This window comes from Pan paniscus, chromosome 3 (assembly GCF_029289425.2).
Source record: "Pan paniscus chromosome 3, NHGRI_mPanPan1-v2.0_pri, whole genome shotgun sequence".
Taxonomy (NCBI): domain Eukaryota; kingdom Metazoa; phylum Chordata; class Mammalia; order Primates; family Hominidae; genus Pan; species Pan paniscus.
The window spans coordinates 120,174,532-120,192,019 of NC_073252.2; the positions used below are offsets into that span (position 1 = coordinate 120,174,532).

At 37.5% G+C, this 17,488-nt stretch overlaps 1 protein-coding gene across 6 annotated transcripts in view; it reads left to right on the top strand.

Moving 5' to 3' along the window:
• Window positions 1–17,488, top strand: part of ADAD1 (adenosine deaminase domain containing 1) — a 51,052-nt gene that overhangs the window by 11,057 nt on the left and 22,507 nt on the right. For all 6 annotated transcript variants that reach the window (XM_008969475.5, XM_055111807.2, XM_055111804.2 and 3 more), the window contains exons 5-6: window positions 3,788–3,856; window positions 6,453–6,578. In XM_008969475.5, coding sequence (XP_008967723.1) covers window positions 3,788–3,856; window positions 6,453–6,578 — 195 coding nt within the window. The remainder of the gene's footprint in view (window positions 1–3,787; window positions 3,857–6,452; window positions 6,579–17,488) is intronic.

The following is a 17,488-nucleotide window of genomic DNA, read 5'->3' on the forward strand; positions in this document are numbered from 1 at the left end:
TCATTGGTCTTTATATTTTGGTGTGTTTTTGCAGTGGCTGTTTCCGATTTTTCATTTCCGTATTTAGTGCTTCTTTCAGGAGTTCTTGCAGGGCACATCTGGTGGTAATGAAATCCCTCAGCATTTGTTTCTCTGAAAAGGATTTTATTTCTTCTTCACTTATGAAGCTTAGTTTGGCTGGATGTGAAATTCTGGGTTGATAGTTCTTTTGTTTAAGAATGTTGAATATTGGCCCCCAATCTCTTCTGGCTAGCAGAGTTTCTGCTGAGAGATCCCCTGTTAGTCTGAAGAGTTTCCCTTTGTAGGTGACCTGGCCTTTCTTTCTGGCTGCCCTTAACAGTTTTTCCTTCATTTCAGCCTTAGAGAATCTGATAATTATGTGTCTTGGGGTTGATCTTTTTGTGGAGTATCTTTTTTTTTTTTTTTAGCGTATCTTTATTTTTTTATTTTTTATTTTTTATTTATTTATTTATTTATTTATTTATATTTTTTATTATACTTTAAGTTTTAGGGTACATGTGCACATTGTGCAGGTTAGTTACATATGTATACATGGAGTATCTTAATGGTGTTCTCTGTATTTCCTGAATTTGCACGTTGTCCTGTCTTGCTAGGTTGTGGAAGTTCTCCTGGATAACATCCTGAAGTGTGTTTTCCAGCTTGTTTCCATTCTCTCTGTCTCCTTCTGGTACTCCAGTCAATCATAGGTTTGGTCTTTTTATGAAGTCCCATATTAGAGTCTTTGTTCATTCATTTTCATTTTTTTGTCTATTCTTGTTTGCATGTCTTATTTCAGTAAGGTGGTCTTCAAATTCTGATATCCTTTTCTCTGCTTAGTCAGTTCAGCTGTTGATACTTGTGTATGCTTCACAAAGTTCTCATGCAGTGTTTTTCAGCTCCATCAGGTAGTTTATGTTCCTCTCTACACTGGTTATTCTAGTTAGCAATTCCTCTATCCTTTTACCAAGGTTCTTAGCTTGCTTCTTTGCATTGGGTTAGAACATGCTCCTTTAGCTCAGTGAAGTTTTTTGTTACCCATCTTCTGAATCCTACTTCTGTCAATTTGTCCATGTGATCCTCCATTCAGTTATGTGCCCTTGATGGAGAGACATCGTGATCATTTGTAGAAGAGGCACTCTGGCCTTTTGGGTTTTCAGTATTTTTTCATTGATTCTTTATCATCTTCGTGAGGTTGTCTAGTTTCAGTCTTTGAGCCTGCTGACCCTTGGATGGGGTTTTTGTGGGGAGCTTTTTTGTTCTTGTTGATGCTATTGTTGCTTTCTGCTTGTTTGTTTTTCTTTCAATAGTCAGGTCCCTCTTCTGTAAGGCTGCTGCAGTCTGTTGGGGTTCACTTCAGGCCCTATTTATCTGATTCTCTCCCATGCCTGGAGATGTCACTCAGGGAGGCTGGAGAACAGCAAAGATGGGTGCCTGCTCCTCCCTCTGGGGCCTCTGACTTTGAGGGGCACCAACCTGATGCCGGTAGGATCACTCCTGTATAAGGTGCCTGACAACCCCTGTTGGAATGTCTCACCCAGTTGGGTGGCACGGGGAGCAGGACCCGCTTAACAAAGCACTTTGTCCATTGTTGGAGAGGGTGTGCTTCGCTGTGGAGAAACCCACTCCTCTGCGCTGCCCAGATTCCTCAGAACTACCAGGAAGAAAGGCTAAGTCTGCTGGTCCGCAGAGACTATGGCCACCCCTCCCACTTAGGGGCTCAGGCCCAGGGAGATCCAAATTCTGTCCCTGAGCCTCTAGCTGGAGTTATTGGAGATCCTCCAGGGAAGCCCCGCCCAATGAGGAAGGATGGGTCAGGTTTAGGCCTGAAGAGGCCCTTTGGCCACAGACTGCCACAGCCGGTATGTTGGGCTGTGGGGATAAGTCTTGGGACTTGTCTTTTTTGTTTGTTTGTTTTTTGTTTTTTGTTTTGAGACAGAGTCTCTCTGTCACCCATACTGGAGGGCAATGGCACAGTCTTAGCTCACTGCAACCTTTGTCTTCCAGGTTCAAGTGATTCTCGTGCCTCAGCCTCCTGAGTAGCTGGAATTACAGGTGCGCGCCACCATGCCCAGCTGATCTTTGTATTTTTAGTAAAGATAGGGTTTCGCCATGTTGCCCAGGCTGGTCTCAAACTCCCAGCCTCAAGTGATCTGCCCAACTCAGCCTCCCAAAGTGCTGGGATTACAAGCATGAGCCAACATGCCTGACCTTGTACTTGGTGTTTTAAAATGCAAAACATCTTGTACAGTCTTTCTTTCTTTGTTTATTGAAATTATTTATGCCTAATAAACAGGATTTAATATCTTTAATTTTCATTCCATGGAATTAAATCTATCTGTCTCTGAGTTTTAAAGTTCTGCTTATCTAAAATCCAGAATGTCAACAACTCTATTACTGGGTTTATAACCAAAAGAAAATAAATTATTCTCTCAAAAAGACACATGCAGTCTTATGTTCATCTCTGCACTATTCACAACAGCAAAGACATCAAATCAACCCAGGTGCCCATCAGTGGTAGATTGGATAAAGAAAGTGTGGTACATACACAACTGTGGACTACTATGCAGCCATTAAAAAAATAAAGTCATGTCCTTTGCAGCAACATGGATGGAGCTGGAGGCCATGATCCTAAGCAAATAAACGCAGGAATGTAAAACCAAATACCTCAAGTTCTCACTTGTTGTTAATATTAGGAGCTACTCATTAAGCATATATAGCCATAAATATTGGAACAATAGATGCTGTGGACTACTAAAGGGTGGAGGGAGGTGGGGGTAAAAGAAAAACTACCTTTGGATACTATGGTCACTATCAGGTGATGGAATCCATACTCTAAACCTCAGCATCATGCAGTATTCCCATTTAACAAACCTACACATGTACCTCCTGTATCTAAAAAGTTGAAAGTTTTTGAAAAAAATTTATACTTTATAAATTGTTACTATATGGTATATGGGGGGTGTAGTGCTCTAAATAAATAAAACTGGAATTTCTTATCAGATAAAAAAATAAAAAGTCCAGCATCTATGTATCTAAACCATACTTAGTATTTTTCTTTTACTCGTATGAGCTCTAAGGTGACATTGTCACTCTTTGTTCACTTCTGTCTTCCTCAAAATTAATTCCAGAGAAGCAGTTCTGTTTGCTTTCTTTGTCTTTATGAATGATTCTTAAGAGAAACTGACTACTTTAATTGGTACCTTAGCTTCTGCAGCGTCTTCCTTAAATTTTCCCGATTTTTTTTTTTTTTTTTTGTCCCTCAGGTTTAGTGGTTTTTAAACTTTTTTCTGTATTCCCTAACTTTGGAGACCAAATTGAAAAGCAGTTGTAAAGAGTGAGACTAAAAGCATTGAAAACTGCGAATGTAGCATTCCCTTAGAAAAATGGCCTGGTAAAATAGTGTTATTTATAAAATGATATATTTTACTCATTAATTTTTAATAGAACATTAATTTAAAATGTTTTTCACAGTATTATAAATAGAAAGTTGTTTATATGTATCTAAAATAGGATTTCATTTTAGCAGCTTTTCAGGATGTTGCATCTATTATAAAGCAAGCAATATTGTACTGTAAGATTAGGAAACTCAGAAATTGGTTTGCATAAACAATTTCAAAATAGGAAAGACATTTATCAGGGCTGAGCTAATGAGTATTTGATGGCCCAGAGTTGGCAAAAATACGGAAAAAAAAATTTTGGATTGCTGTTTTATTACAGAATAAAAGAAATACCAGCTCTTTGGAATGTTGAAGTTTCATGTTTCCTTATGTTTTTGTTTTGTTTACAGGTCCTCCTCCTTTCCCTGCAGAACCTGTTGTTTTATCTGAACTAGCATATGTTTCAAAAGTACATTATGGTAGGAAAGTTTTTTGTGACGTTCTTCTTTAGAAGAGTAGCCCAATTAAAAATAGTAACAACATAATTAAAATAAGCATAGGTATGAAAATGTACATTAACACTTTATCATCCAAACCTTTCACACTTCTACAAAAAGAAGAATTTTTTTCTATACTATGCTAAAAATGAAAGAAACAAGGAATGGAGAGGACAGATTGAAGAAAAGATTTTTTTTTCCTATAAGGAGATGTTTTATCAATTTCATACATCTTTTTTAGAATTCTTTGCTTTGGTGGGCTTGTCATGAACGAAAACCAATGGCTTTATGATACTTGGAGGTCATTTGACACATTCATTTCAAATAATTTGTTTATTTTGTTTTAATGACCATTATTTGTCACTCAAGCCCGAGAAAGCTGCAACTTCAATTGAAGTTACTAGTTGTGTGACCTAGGACCAGTTACTTCTCTGTGTACCTTTTTTACTCATCTATGAGATAGTCATTACGGTAATTATCTTATAGGTTATCATGAAGATTAAATGAATTCATAAATGTAAAATTCTTAACATCAGTGCCTAGCACACCATAGATACTCACTAAATAGTAACTAATATTATTTTATTATAACAATCATATTTCACATTGTATGGTAGTTATTATATATTTTGCCTTTTAGATTATGAATCTTCTGAAAGCTAGACAATTATTCTTAATTTTTACTTTTACTACCAAGTGGGCACACTTCAGACTTTAAAGTTTAGAGTATTTGTAAGAGGAAAAAGGAAAGGAGCCTTTATTTTCCATTTTCAGGCCTGCAGGTTAGGATTTGACAAGTTCCATGCCTATTCAGCATCCATTGTCTTTCTAAGACAGGAAAAAGGCCTTGCACATTTGTGTGCTTGCGTGAAGTAAAAGGACCAGACCAGGGAAAATAGGCCCATTCAAAAGACAAAATCCACCAATAGTTAGATATAGTGTGTGGCCTAACAGTTGTAAGAACTGATGAAGAGAGGGCAATGAGGGATCAGTCCTACAGCAGTGATCTCTTAATATGGGAAGAGGTTCTTGTCTTTCCTTTCAGCTTCTGTGTACATTTTTAACGAATAAGAGGATAGAATCCTAAGTCAAGGATGGCAAATAATATAGATTGCTATTACTTCAGGAAAACAGGTGATAATCTGTGAGAAAGAATATGTAGTTTTTAAAAATACCAGGTTTGGTAGGCTTAGGTCAGGAGACATATCTGTCATAAAAGGGAAAGCAAATTCTTTAAATTTATGGGTAAAAACAAGTTTTGGATGTTACAACTTTTGAAGAAGAAAGATTTGAGACCCACAAATTGTTGGGCCAGTTACAGAGGTAGTCACTATTTCCCAGCCTGTGTGGTTTGCTATATATATGTGTGTGTGTATTTATTTATTTATTGAGGTGGAGTTTTGCTCTTGTCGCCCAGGCTGGAGTGCAGTGGCACAATCTCAGCTCACTGCAACCTCTGCCTCCCAAGTTCAAGTGATTCTCCTGCCTCAGGCTCCCAAGTAGCTGGGATTACAGGCACCCACCACCATGCCTGGCTAATTTTTGCATTTTTAGTAGAGACAGGGTTTCACCATGTAGACCAGACTGGTCCCAAACTCTTGACCTCAAGTGATCCACCTCCCTCAGCCTCCCAAAGTACTGGGATTACAGGCGTAAGCCACTGCGCCTAGCCTACTTTGCTATATGTTTCTAACTGGACCATATCTTCATTAAAGATAATGAGGCCAGGCGTGGTGGCTCACGCCTATGATCCCAGCACTTTGTGAGGCCAAGGCGGGTGGATCATGAGGTCAGGAGTTCGAGACCAGTCTGGCCAATATGGTGAAACCCTGTCTCTACTAAAAATACAAAAATTAGCCGGGCACGGTGGCGCACGCTTGTAGTCCCAACTACTTGGGAGGCTGAGACAGAAGAATCGCTTGAACCCGGGAGGCCGAGATCATGCCACTGCACTCCAGTCTGGGCAACAGAGAAAGACTCCATCTCAAAAAAAAAAAAAAAAAAGGATCCATAGATAACTTTTGATGTATATTCTTGGTTATAAACTGTTCTATGGTAATCCTAGGTTACTTAGAGCTATCTTCCTCCTCTTTCAAAATTTCTGTCTTTTTTAGTGAGAACATGGAACTATATCAAGAATCTAAATGCTTAGTGGTTTATAGCGGTTCTCAATGGGACAAATAATAAGAGAATGTATTTTGGTTGTCACAATGATTAGGGCATTCAGTGGGGTGCTGGTCATCTTGCAAAGTGTGGCACAGTCCTGTACAACAAAGAATTGTCTTGTGTCCTGTATGACTTTTGAATATATCATCAGAGAAACTCTACAGATATAAATCAGTAGTCTGCTAGTATGTAATACTGACACATCTTTTTATAAGTTATCCAAAAAGCTCAATAACTCATATTCTTTTAGAATTGAAAACTTTGAAATCTCAGTCATGACCTAAATTATAAATTTGCTTACAGATGTCTATATATTATTAAATAATTTGATTGTAAGATTATAATAAGAATAATAAGACAGCTCTAGGAGGAGCACAATGTTCTTGAAATTTATGTTTTGATTTTTTTCTAGAAGGGAGACATATTCAATATGCAAAGATTTCACAGATCGTTAAAGAAAGATTTAATCAACTAATTTCTAATCGTTCAGAATACCTGAAATATAGCAGTTCATTGGCTGCTTTTATAATTGAAAGAGGTAAGTCCACATATTTGGGAAAAACTAATATTGTAATAATCTAATAGTAATATTTTAGTTAACTATCTTTGCCCCTGTACACAATGGTGTTGCATTGATTTGAAGTGACTTTTTCTAGTAAGTGTGGGTCATTAAACACAAAGCTTCTCCAAGGTAGAGATAAAGCACACTGACCAGGACCCAACAGAGAACTGCAAAATGGTGAAAGACCTAACATTTTAAACCTTAGCCCTGCTGGCATCACTACCCTTCTGAAATCTAGTCCTCAGTAACATTAAGAATAGCATCTTTTCTTCATTTTCAAGTAAGAAAAGATTGAAATATGGAATCTTATTTTTGTGGACATATAATGTTGTGATTCTAACTATGTTTTTATCTTGTGTTAACGCTTTAATGTTCTGAGTTCATCATTAATTAAAACCATTTGAGTCTTACATTCATCTCTGAATTAGATATTATAAATTATATAGAAACAATTTGAGATTTGATTCCTATTCTTAAGGAGTTGTTATGATCTAAGTAGGCAGAGTAGATATATATACTAGTTGAAAGTCTAAGATGATAAAAGTTAAAACTTGTTTTCCATAATGCAAAAAGTGTGTGAGAATTCATAGATAGGAAAGAAATGATAGGGTTTAGAATCTTTTGGAATAGGCATGACTTAAGCTGTAACTTTAAGGGTTGATAAAATTTGGATAAATAGAAGAAAGGAAGACATTTTTGCAGAGAGAAAGGAATGAGGGAAGCAGCAGTGAGAAAACTGCAGGACAATGAGTTAAATTTATTGCTAGCACAGATTAGTCTGTGTACAGGAGTAATACAAAATGCAGTTAGATTGATAAAATAGTGCCAGATTATGGAGTGGTTTAAAAACAGGTCAAAAGTTAAATTTAATAAGATCAGTTAAAGCTGTAATTTCAAACAGTGATAGACCATGGGCTGTAATTGTTGGGAGCATTAATCAGACTCAGTTCTGCTATTTAAATTACTTTGGGCAAATTATATACTTAACATCTCTATGCTTTAATTTTTTCTCGTTTCTTAAAAGTAGAGATAATAGAAACAGTAACAACCCAACTTCATGGAGTTGTTAGGATTAGATATAATAATGTCAATATTAGTACTTGGCATTTAGTAAAAGCCTAATTTCATTTGTAATGATTAAGATAAATGAATATTTAAACAATAATTGACAAATAATTTTTTAAAAGATTGCAGGGGTTGAACCTGAATTATGGAATCACAATTTATGTGGTTGTGATGGAGTGCCTACATTAGAGTTGAGGTGGACATAAATGGGAAGGGAAAAATACATTTTTTAAAAAAATTTGATAAGGTGAAAGTGACAATAAATGATAGATGAAGTGACATGAATAAAAAGTAATACCAACATTTAAAGTTGACGTAGGATAATCATGTTTCCTCATCCATAGGGAATCTAGAAGCTAGTGTGAAGCTGATTGAAGAAGAGCATGGATAAGAATAATAAATGTAGTTTTAGATAATATGAGTATGAATATAAGCAGGAAAAGCTTGAGTGCAATCAGATGAACATTCCTGGAGTAACTCACATAATCAGTACATATTTAAGATGTATTATTAGAAATTTTGCCTCATCAGTTTTTAAAAAATTTCAATAGTTTTGGGGGAATGGGTGGTGTTTGGTTACAGGGATAAGTTCTTTAGTGGCGATTTCTGAGATTTTGGTGCACCCATGACACAAGCAGTCTATGCTGTACCCAGTGTGTAGTCTTTTTCCCTCATCCCCCCTACTACCCTTCCCCCCGGTGCCCCAGAGTCCATTATATCATTCTTATGCCTTCGTGTCTTCCTGGCTTAGCTCCCACTTGTAAGTGAGAACATAGAATGTTTGATTTTCCATTTCTTGTTACTTCCCTTAGAATAATGGTCTCCAACTCTATCCAGGCTGAGTAGTATTCCAGGGTGTGTGTGTGTGTGTGTGTGTGTGTGTGTGTGTGTGTGTGTGTGCGTGCGCGCCACAATTTCTTTATCCACTCATGATTGATGGGCATTTGGGCTTGTTCCATATTTTTGCAGTTGCAAATTGTGCTGCTATAAACATGTGTGTGCAAGTGTCTTTTTCATATAATGACTTTTTTTCCTCTGGGTAGATACCTAGTAGTGGGATTGTTGGATCAAATGATAATTCTACCTTTAGTTCTTTAAGGAGTCTCCATGCTGTTTTCCATAGAAATTGTACTAGTTTACATTCCCACCAGCATTGTAAAAGTATTCCTTTTACACCACATGCACGTCAACATCCATTATTATTTTAATTTTTAAATTATAGCCAGTCTTGCAGGAGTAAGGTGGTATTGCATTGTGGTTTTGATTTGCATTTCCCTAATAATTAGTGATGTTGAGTATTTTTCATATATTTTTGTCCATGTTATATCTTCTTTTGGGAATTGTCTATTCATGTCCATTCATGTCCTTAGCCCATTTTTTTGATGGGATTATTTGGTTTTTTCTTGCTGATTTGAGTTCCTTGTAGACTCTGGTTATTAGTCCTTTGTCAGATGCATAGTTTGCAAAGATTTTCTCCCACTCTGTGGCTTGTCTGATTACTCTGCTGATTATTTCTTTTGCTGTGCAGAAGTGTTTTAGTTTAAGCCTCATCTGTTTATCTTTGTTTTTGTTGCATTTGCTTTTGGGTTCTTGGTCATGAACTCTTTGCCTAAGCCAAAATGTAGAAGAGTTTTTCCAATGTTATCTTCTAGAATTTTTATGGCTTAATGTCTTAGATTTAAGTCTTTGATCCATCTTGAGTTGATTTTTGTATAAGGTGAGAGATGAGGGTCCCAGTTTTATTGTTATACATGTGGCTTGCCGATTATCCCAGCATCATTTGCTGAATAGGATGTCCTTTCTCCACTTTATGTATTTGTTTGCTGTGTCAAAGGCCAGTTGACTGTATTTTGTTTTATTTCTGGGTTCTCCATTCTGTTCCATTATTCTGTTCCATTATTCTGCGTGCCTAGTTGTATACCAATACCAATACCATGTTGTTTTGGTAATTATAGCCTTGTAGTGTATAGTTTGAAGTCTGGTAATGTGATGCCTCCAGATTTGTTCTTTTTGATTAGTCTTACTTAGGCTATGCAGGTTGTTTTTTGGTTCTATGTGAATTTTAGGATTTTTTCTAGTTCTGTGAAGAACAGTGATGGTATTTCTATGGGAATTGCATTGAATCTGTAGATTGCTTTTGGCAGTATGGTGATTTTCACAATATTGATGCTACCCATCTTTGAGCATGGGAGGTGTTTCCATTTGTTTCTGTCATCTGTGATTTCTTTCAGCAGTGTATTGTAGTTTCCCTTGTAGAGATCTTTCATCTCCTTGGTTAGGTATATTCCTAATTTTCTTTTTTTTTTTTTTAGCTGTCGTAACGGGGGTTTAGTTCTTGATTTGATTCTCAGCTTGGTCACTGTTGATGTATAGCAGAGATACTGATTTTTGTACATTGATTTTGTATCCTGGAACTTTACTGAATTCATTTATCATATCTGGGAGGTTTTTGGATGAATCTTTAGGGTGTTCTAGATATGCGATCATACCATCAGTGAACAGTGACAGTTTGACTCCCTCTTTACTGATATGGACGTTCTTTATTTCTGTCTTTTGTCAGGTTGCTCTGGCTAGGACTTCCAGTACTATGTTGAATAGAAATGATGAGAGAAGGCATCCTTGTCTTGTTCCAGTTCTTTCTCAGGGTGAATACTTTGAACATTTCCCTGTTCAGTATAATGTTGGCTGTGTGTTAGTCATAGATGGCTTTTATTACCTTAAGGTATGTCCCTCCTATGCCAATTTTGCTGAGGGTTTTAATCTTAAAGCGATGCTGGATTTTGTCAAATGCTTTTTCTATATCTATTGAGATGATCACATAATTTTTGTTTTTAATTCTGTTTATGTGGTGTATCACATTTATCACCTTGCATATGTTAAACCATCCCTACATCCCTGGTATGAAACCCACTTGATCATGGTGTATGATCTTTTTATGCTCTTGGATTCAGTTAGCTAGTATTTTTGTTGAGGATTTTTGCATCTATGTTACTCAGGGATATTGGTCTTTAGTTTTCTTTTTATTTAATGTCTTTTGCTGGTTTTGGTATTAGGGTGGTACTGGCTTCATAGAATGTTTTAGGGAGCATTCCCTCTTTCTCCATCTTTTGGAATAGTTTCAGTAAGATTGGTACCAATTCTTCTTTGAATGTCTGATAGAATTCAGCTGTGAATCTGTTCGGTTGCGAACTTTTTTGTGATTTTTTAGATTATGGTTTCACTCTGACTGCTTGTTATTGGTTTGTTCAGAGTTTCTATTTCTTCCTGGCTTAATCTAGGAGGGTTGTCTGTTTCCAGGAATTTATCCATCTCTTCTAGATTTTCTAGTTTGTGCATGTGAAAGTGTTCATAGTAACCTTGAATGATCTTTTGTATTTCTGTGTCATCACTTATCTCCTGTCTTGTTTCTAGTTGAGCTTATTTGGATCTTGTCTCTTCTTTTCTTGGTTAATCTCACTACTGGTCTATCAATTTTGTTTGTCTTTTCAAAGAACCAGCTTTTCGTTTCATTTATCTTTTGTTTTTGGTGTTTTTTGTTTCAATTTTGTTTATTTCTTCTCTGATCTTTATTATATCTTTTCTTCTGCTGTGTTTGGGTTTGGTTTGTTCTTGTTTCTCTAGTTCCTTGAGGTGTCACTTTAGATTAGTCTGTTTGTGCCCTTTCAGACTTTTGATATAGGCATTTAATGCTGTGAACTTCCCGCTTAGCACCCCTTTTGCTGTATCCCAGAGGTTTTGATAGATTGTGTCACAATTATTGTTCAGTTCAAATAATTTTTTAATTTCCATCTTGATTTCATTGTTGATACAAAGATCATTCAAGAGCAGATTATTTAATGTCCATATACTTGTATAGTTTTGAGTGTTCCTTTTGGAGTTAATTTTCAAATTTATTCCACTGTAGTCTGAGAGAGTACTTGATATAATTTCAATTTTCTTAAATTTACTGAGACTTGTTTTGTGACCTGTCATATGGTCTATCTGGTAGAATATTCCAGGTGCTAATAAATAGAATGTATATTCTGCAGTTGTTGGGTAGAATGTTGTGTAAATATCTGCTAAGTTCATTTGTTGTAGGGTATAGTTTAAGTCCATTGTTTCTTTGTTGACTTTTGTCTTGATGACCTGTGTAGTGTTGTTAGTGGAGTATTAAAGTCCCCGACTATTATTGTGTTGCCGTCTATCTTTTTTCTTAGGTAGTAGTAATTATTTTATAAATTTGTGAGCTCCAGTGTTAAGTGCATGTATATTTAGGATTATGATATTTTCTTGTTGGACTAATCCTTTTATCATTATATGATGTCCCTCTGTGTCTTTTTTAACTGCTTCTGCTTTAAAGTTTGTTTTATCTGATATAAGAATAGCTACTCCTGCTTGCTTTTGGTTTCCATTTGCATGGAGTATCTTTTTCCACCTCTTTACCTTATGTGAGTCCTTATGTGTTAGGTGAGTCTCTTGAAGACAGCAGAAATTTGGTTGGTGAGTTCTTATCCATTCTGCAATTCTGTATCTTTTAAGTGGAGCATTTAGGCCATTTACATACAACATTAGTCTTGAGATATGGGGTACTGTTCTATTCATCATAGTAGTTGTTGCCTGAATACCTTGGGTGTTTTTTTTTTATTGTGTTATTGTTTTATAGGCTGTGTGAAATTTATGCTTTTATGAGCTTCTATTTTGGTGTATTTTGACATTTTGTTTCAAGATTAATAAGTCCTTTTAGCATTTATTTAATACTGGCTTCGCAGTGGTGAATTCTCTTAGCATTTGTTTGTCTGAAAAAGACTTTATCTTTCCTTCATTCATGAAGCTCAGTTTTGCTGGATACAATATTCTTGGCTGATAATTATTGTTTAAGGAGTCTAAAGGTAAGACCCCAATCCCTTCTGACTTGTAGGGTTTCTGCTGAGAAATCTACTGTTAATCTGATAGGTTTTCCTTTATAGGTTACCTGATGCTTTTTTCTCACAGCTCTTAAGATTCTTTCCTTCATCTTGACTTTAGATAGCCTGATGACTTTGTGCCTGGGTGATGATCTTTTTGTGATGAATTTCCCAGGTGTTCTTTGAGCTGCTTATATTTGGATGTCTACATCTCTAGCAAGGCCTGTGAAGTTTTCCTAAATTTTTCCTTCAAATATGTTTTCCAAACTTTTAGATTTCTCTTCTTCCTCAAGAACACCATAGTTATTATGTTTAGTCATTTAACATAATCCCAAATTTCTTGGAGGCTTTGTTCATTTTTTTATATTCTGTTTTCTTTGTCTTTGTCAGATTGGATTAATTAAAAGCCTTGTCTTTGAGCTCTGAAGTTATTTCTTCTACTTCTTCTAGTCTATTGCTGAAACTTTCCAGTGCATTTTGTATTTCTCTAAGTGTGTCTTTTCCAGAAGTCGTGATTTTATTTTCGTTATGATAGCTTTTTCTCTGGAGACTTTTTTATCCATACCCTATATATGTTTTTAAATTCTTTAAGTTGGTTTTCACCTTTCTCTGGTACCTCCTTGAGGAGCTTAATAATCTTCTGAATTCTTTATCTGGCAGTTCAGAGATTTACTCTTGGTTTGGATGCATTGCTGGAGAGCTAGTGTGAACTTTTGGGGGTGTTACAGAATCTTGTTTTGTCATATTACCAGATTTACTTTTCTGGTTCCTTTTCATTTGGGGAGACTGTTTCAGTGGAAATATCTGGAACTCAAGGCCTGCTCTTCACATTCTTTTTTTTCCATGGGGTGAGCCCTTGATGTGGTGCTCTCCCCCTTCCCCTAAGGATGGGTTTTCCTGAGAGCCAGACTGCAGTGATTATTATTGCCCTTCTGGGTGTAGCCATCCAGCAGGATTACCGGGCTCCAGGCTGGTGCTGGAGAATGTCTGCGAAGAGTCCTGTGATGTGATCCATCTTCAGGTCTCCCAGCCATAAATACCAGAACCTGCTCTGGTAGAGGTGGCAGGGTAGCGAAGTGGACTCTGTGGGAATCCTTGGTTATAGTTTTGTTTAGTGTGCTGGTTTTCTCAAATGCTGGTTACACTGGCAGTGAAGTTGTCACATGGACAGATTCAGGACTTCTGGTTAGCCAGGATGTTGCAGGCGGTGAAATTAGCTGTTGTTTTCTCCTTCTTTGGAGCAGGGTGGTTCTGTTACGAGTTGCTGTAATGGCTTGAGTTGATTGGCCTCCAGCCAGGAGGTGGCGCTTTCAAGAGGGCACCAGCTGTCGTAGGAGAATGGGGGGACATAAGCTTGCCCTACCTCAGCCAGTATAAGTATTCAGGTTTCTTTGGCAGTGGATGGGGCTGTAGAGCTCCCAAGAGTGCCTTTTGTCTTCGGCTACCAGCATAGGTAGAGAAAAACCATCAGATAGAAGCAGGGTTAGGTGGGTCTGAGCTCAGACTCTTCTTGTGCTGTGGCCACGGTGGGGAATGGCAGGATGCTTCTCAGTCCAATGGAGTTATGTTTTAGGGGGATTATGGCTGCCTCTGCTCTGTCATACATGTCACCAGGGAAGTTGGGGAAAGCCAGCACTGACAGGCCTCACCCAGCCCCCACACAGCCAACAAGGCCAGTCTCACTCCTGCAGTGCCCCGCCAACAGAGCCCAGTTTATATTCAGGCTGCAGCAGGCAGCGCTGAGATCTTGCACGAGGAGGCTATAATACTCCCCACTGAGAAAGCAAGCAGGGCTTTCAGGCCTGGAGCCTGTCATAGGGTGTGGCTTCTGCGCTCCTATCTGCACTTCCCATTCACCCCCATGGATTCTGCTCAGGAAAATTTGTGCTTGGTCAAAATTATTACAGACTTCAGCTAGAAGCTTCCTTTAACCTGTAGCCCCTTCCCAGTCCCGCTGGCTGCCTTACTCAAGGACCCCTGTGAGATAAAGCCAGGGATGACTTCCATAGGCTGGGGACTGGGATCTCCTACAGGGCTCTTCCTGCTGTTGGTCTTCTGTTTTGCTTGGCTCCCTAAATTTATTTCATCTCTAGGGAAAGTTAAATCCTTCTCCTGTGATCTGGATTTTTAGGTTCCCCAGTAGGGATGTGTGTTCAGAGGTAGGCTTTCCCCCACCTCACACTTTGGGAACTCAGTTTTTCAGCTGTCTCACAGAGTTTGCAATGGCAAGCTACTTCTTTCAAAGGGTCTGTAAATTCCTTTGGTTTTCCTGGTATGTTCCTGCAGTGGTTCTTGGAGTAAAAGTTCATGATGTGAGTCTCCACACGCTATTCTGTTCATCCAAGTGGAAGCTGCATGTTAGTCCTGTGTCCTATCTGCCATTTTCCCCCATCAAAAATCACCTTATCATTTTTAATTGGGTCTATAAGAAGCTATCAGATCTAAATGTCCTTCCCTCCCTTGCCACCAAATCTATATACTTTCCTGCACTTGTATCCATCTTCTCTACTGTGACAGTAGAGGAAGCATCACTCCTCCTATAGGCTAATTCTTCTACTTAAATTCTGATTCCATTCCTTCTCACATCTTGCTAAATTCCTTCTTTCGGTTAACTCTTCTTTTTCCGGCAATAACAAACAAGTATCTCCCTGAAGCATTGCAAGTTGAGTTACAGAGCTGAGAAAGAAGCTGAGTTCTTTGCTACATTATTACCCTTCACAACTCAGAGCTTATTATCACCATTCCGGAACTTACACTGACACTATATAATTCTATTTAAGGGAAGGTTTACAGACCTGGTTATTGAGTCAGATTCAGCATTCATAGCATGACATCCGTATCCTAGGAATGAAAGCAGAGTCTGTGCCCAGGTGTCCATGAATAATATATCTTTGCTTTCATCTCTTCAGTATTCTGGAAAGCCTGGCTTCCCAAATTTCCATCCTAAAAATAAAACAAAGAAACCCTCCTTTAAACCCATGACACCTTTCTACTTAACCCAGTCATTATTTATTTGACTTTGTAGCCAGACTTCATCAAGAAGCTCCTGACAGCCACTGTGTCTACTCTTTACTTCAACTTAGTTTTTTCTTTTTCTCCACTACTTCTTGGAAATTAGCCTTGCCAAGGTACCCACTGCCTGCATGTTGCACAATCCAGTGGATTTTGTTACCTATTCACTTGACTTTCTAGAAACATTTAACACAGTTTACCACTCCTTGTTTTTTCTACCACAGTACCCTCCTGGTCTACCTCCTCTCCACCCTACCACCCACAATATTGACAACAAATTTCAAATATACAATACATTATTATTAACTGTAGTCTCCATGCTCTACATTAGGTCTCCAGGAGTTATTAGTTTTACAGCTCCAAGTTTGTACCCTTTGATCAATGTGTCTCCATTTCCCCTTCTTTCTAACTGCTAGTAACCACCATTCTACTCTGTTTTTATGAGTTCAACCTTTTTAGATTCCACATATGAGTGAGATTATGCAGTGTTTGTCTTTCTGTGTCTGGCTTACTTCACTTAACATAATGTCTTCCAGGTTCATTCATATTGTTGAAAATGGCAGAATTTTCTTCTTTTTGGGGGGGCTGAAAAATATTCCATTATATATATGTCATGGTTTCTTTATCTGTTCCTTTATTGGGACATTTAGGTTTTTTCTGTATCTTGGCTATTGTGAATAATGCTACAGTGAACATGGGAGTGTAGATATTTCTTCTGATCTTAATTTCACTTCCTTTGGATATATACACAGAAGTGGGATTGCTGGATTATATGGCAAGTTATATTTTTATTTTGTTGAGGAATCTCCATAGTTTTCCACAATGCCTATAAAAATTTACATTTCTGCCAACAACATATAAGGGTTTTATCTACATCCTCACGAAAACTTACATTTTGACTTTTTGATAATAGACATCCTAACAGGAGTGAGGATATCTCATTGTGATTTTGACTTGCATTTCTCTGGTGATTAGTGATGTTGAGCACCTTTTCATATACCTGTTTGCATGTCTTCTATAAAAGAAAATGTCTGTTCAGGTTCTGTTTCCATTTTTAAATCAAGTTACTTGCTTTTTACTGTTGAGTTGTGGGAGTTACATATATACTTTGGGTATTAACCCCTTATTGGAGATATGGTTTGCAAATATTTTCTTCTGTTCCGTAAGTTGTCTTTTTATTTTGTCGATTATTTTGTTTGCTTTGTAGGAAGGAAATGTAACCCAAGATGGTTTTTACTTCAGTAGCTTCCCCATAGCTCTTTGGTAAAAATCCATAAACTTCTCAGTATAGTATACTATATAACACCTCTTTCTCCAACTTCATCTTACACCATCCCCTTCACCCCACTTACTAGATTAGCTATACTTCTCTCTTTGCCCAGGAGAGAAATAGTCTTCTGTCTTTGCACAGGGCAGTGTGCACGTGTTATTTCTTTTGGCTAGAATACCCTTTGTCTCGCTGGTGCTGAAGCTTAAATTTCAGCTCGTTAGGGAGGGATTCTGCAACTGGTCTGCATGAGGTAAGCTTTTCTCTCATTATCTTCATATAAGCCCCGTAATTGTTTCCTTCAAAGCACTTATCACACTTTGGGGTTGGTTTAATCTTTTTTCTGTCTCTTCTGCTGTAAGCCTCATGAAGGTGTGTCTTGCTCAACATTTTATTCCTAACATCTACTTTTATTGCCTGGTACTTGGTAACACCTCAGCAATTGTTGCTGAGTTATTAGGTTGGTGCCAAAAAAAAAAAAAAATGACAAGAACTGCAATTACTTTTGCACCAGCCTAATAGTAAAAATCCATTAGGCGGTTGTGAATGTAGAACTGAACTTTGTTTGAAAAATGAAAACTCAAGATTTCCTGAAGTAAGAGATAGAAAGAATGAGGAGTATATATATTCAAAGGGGAATATGGGGGGAAAAAGAGTGA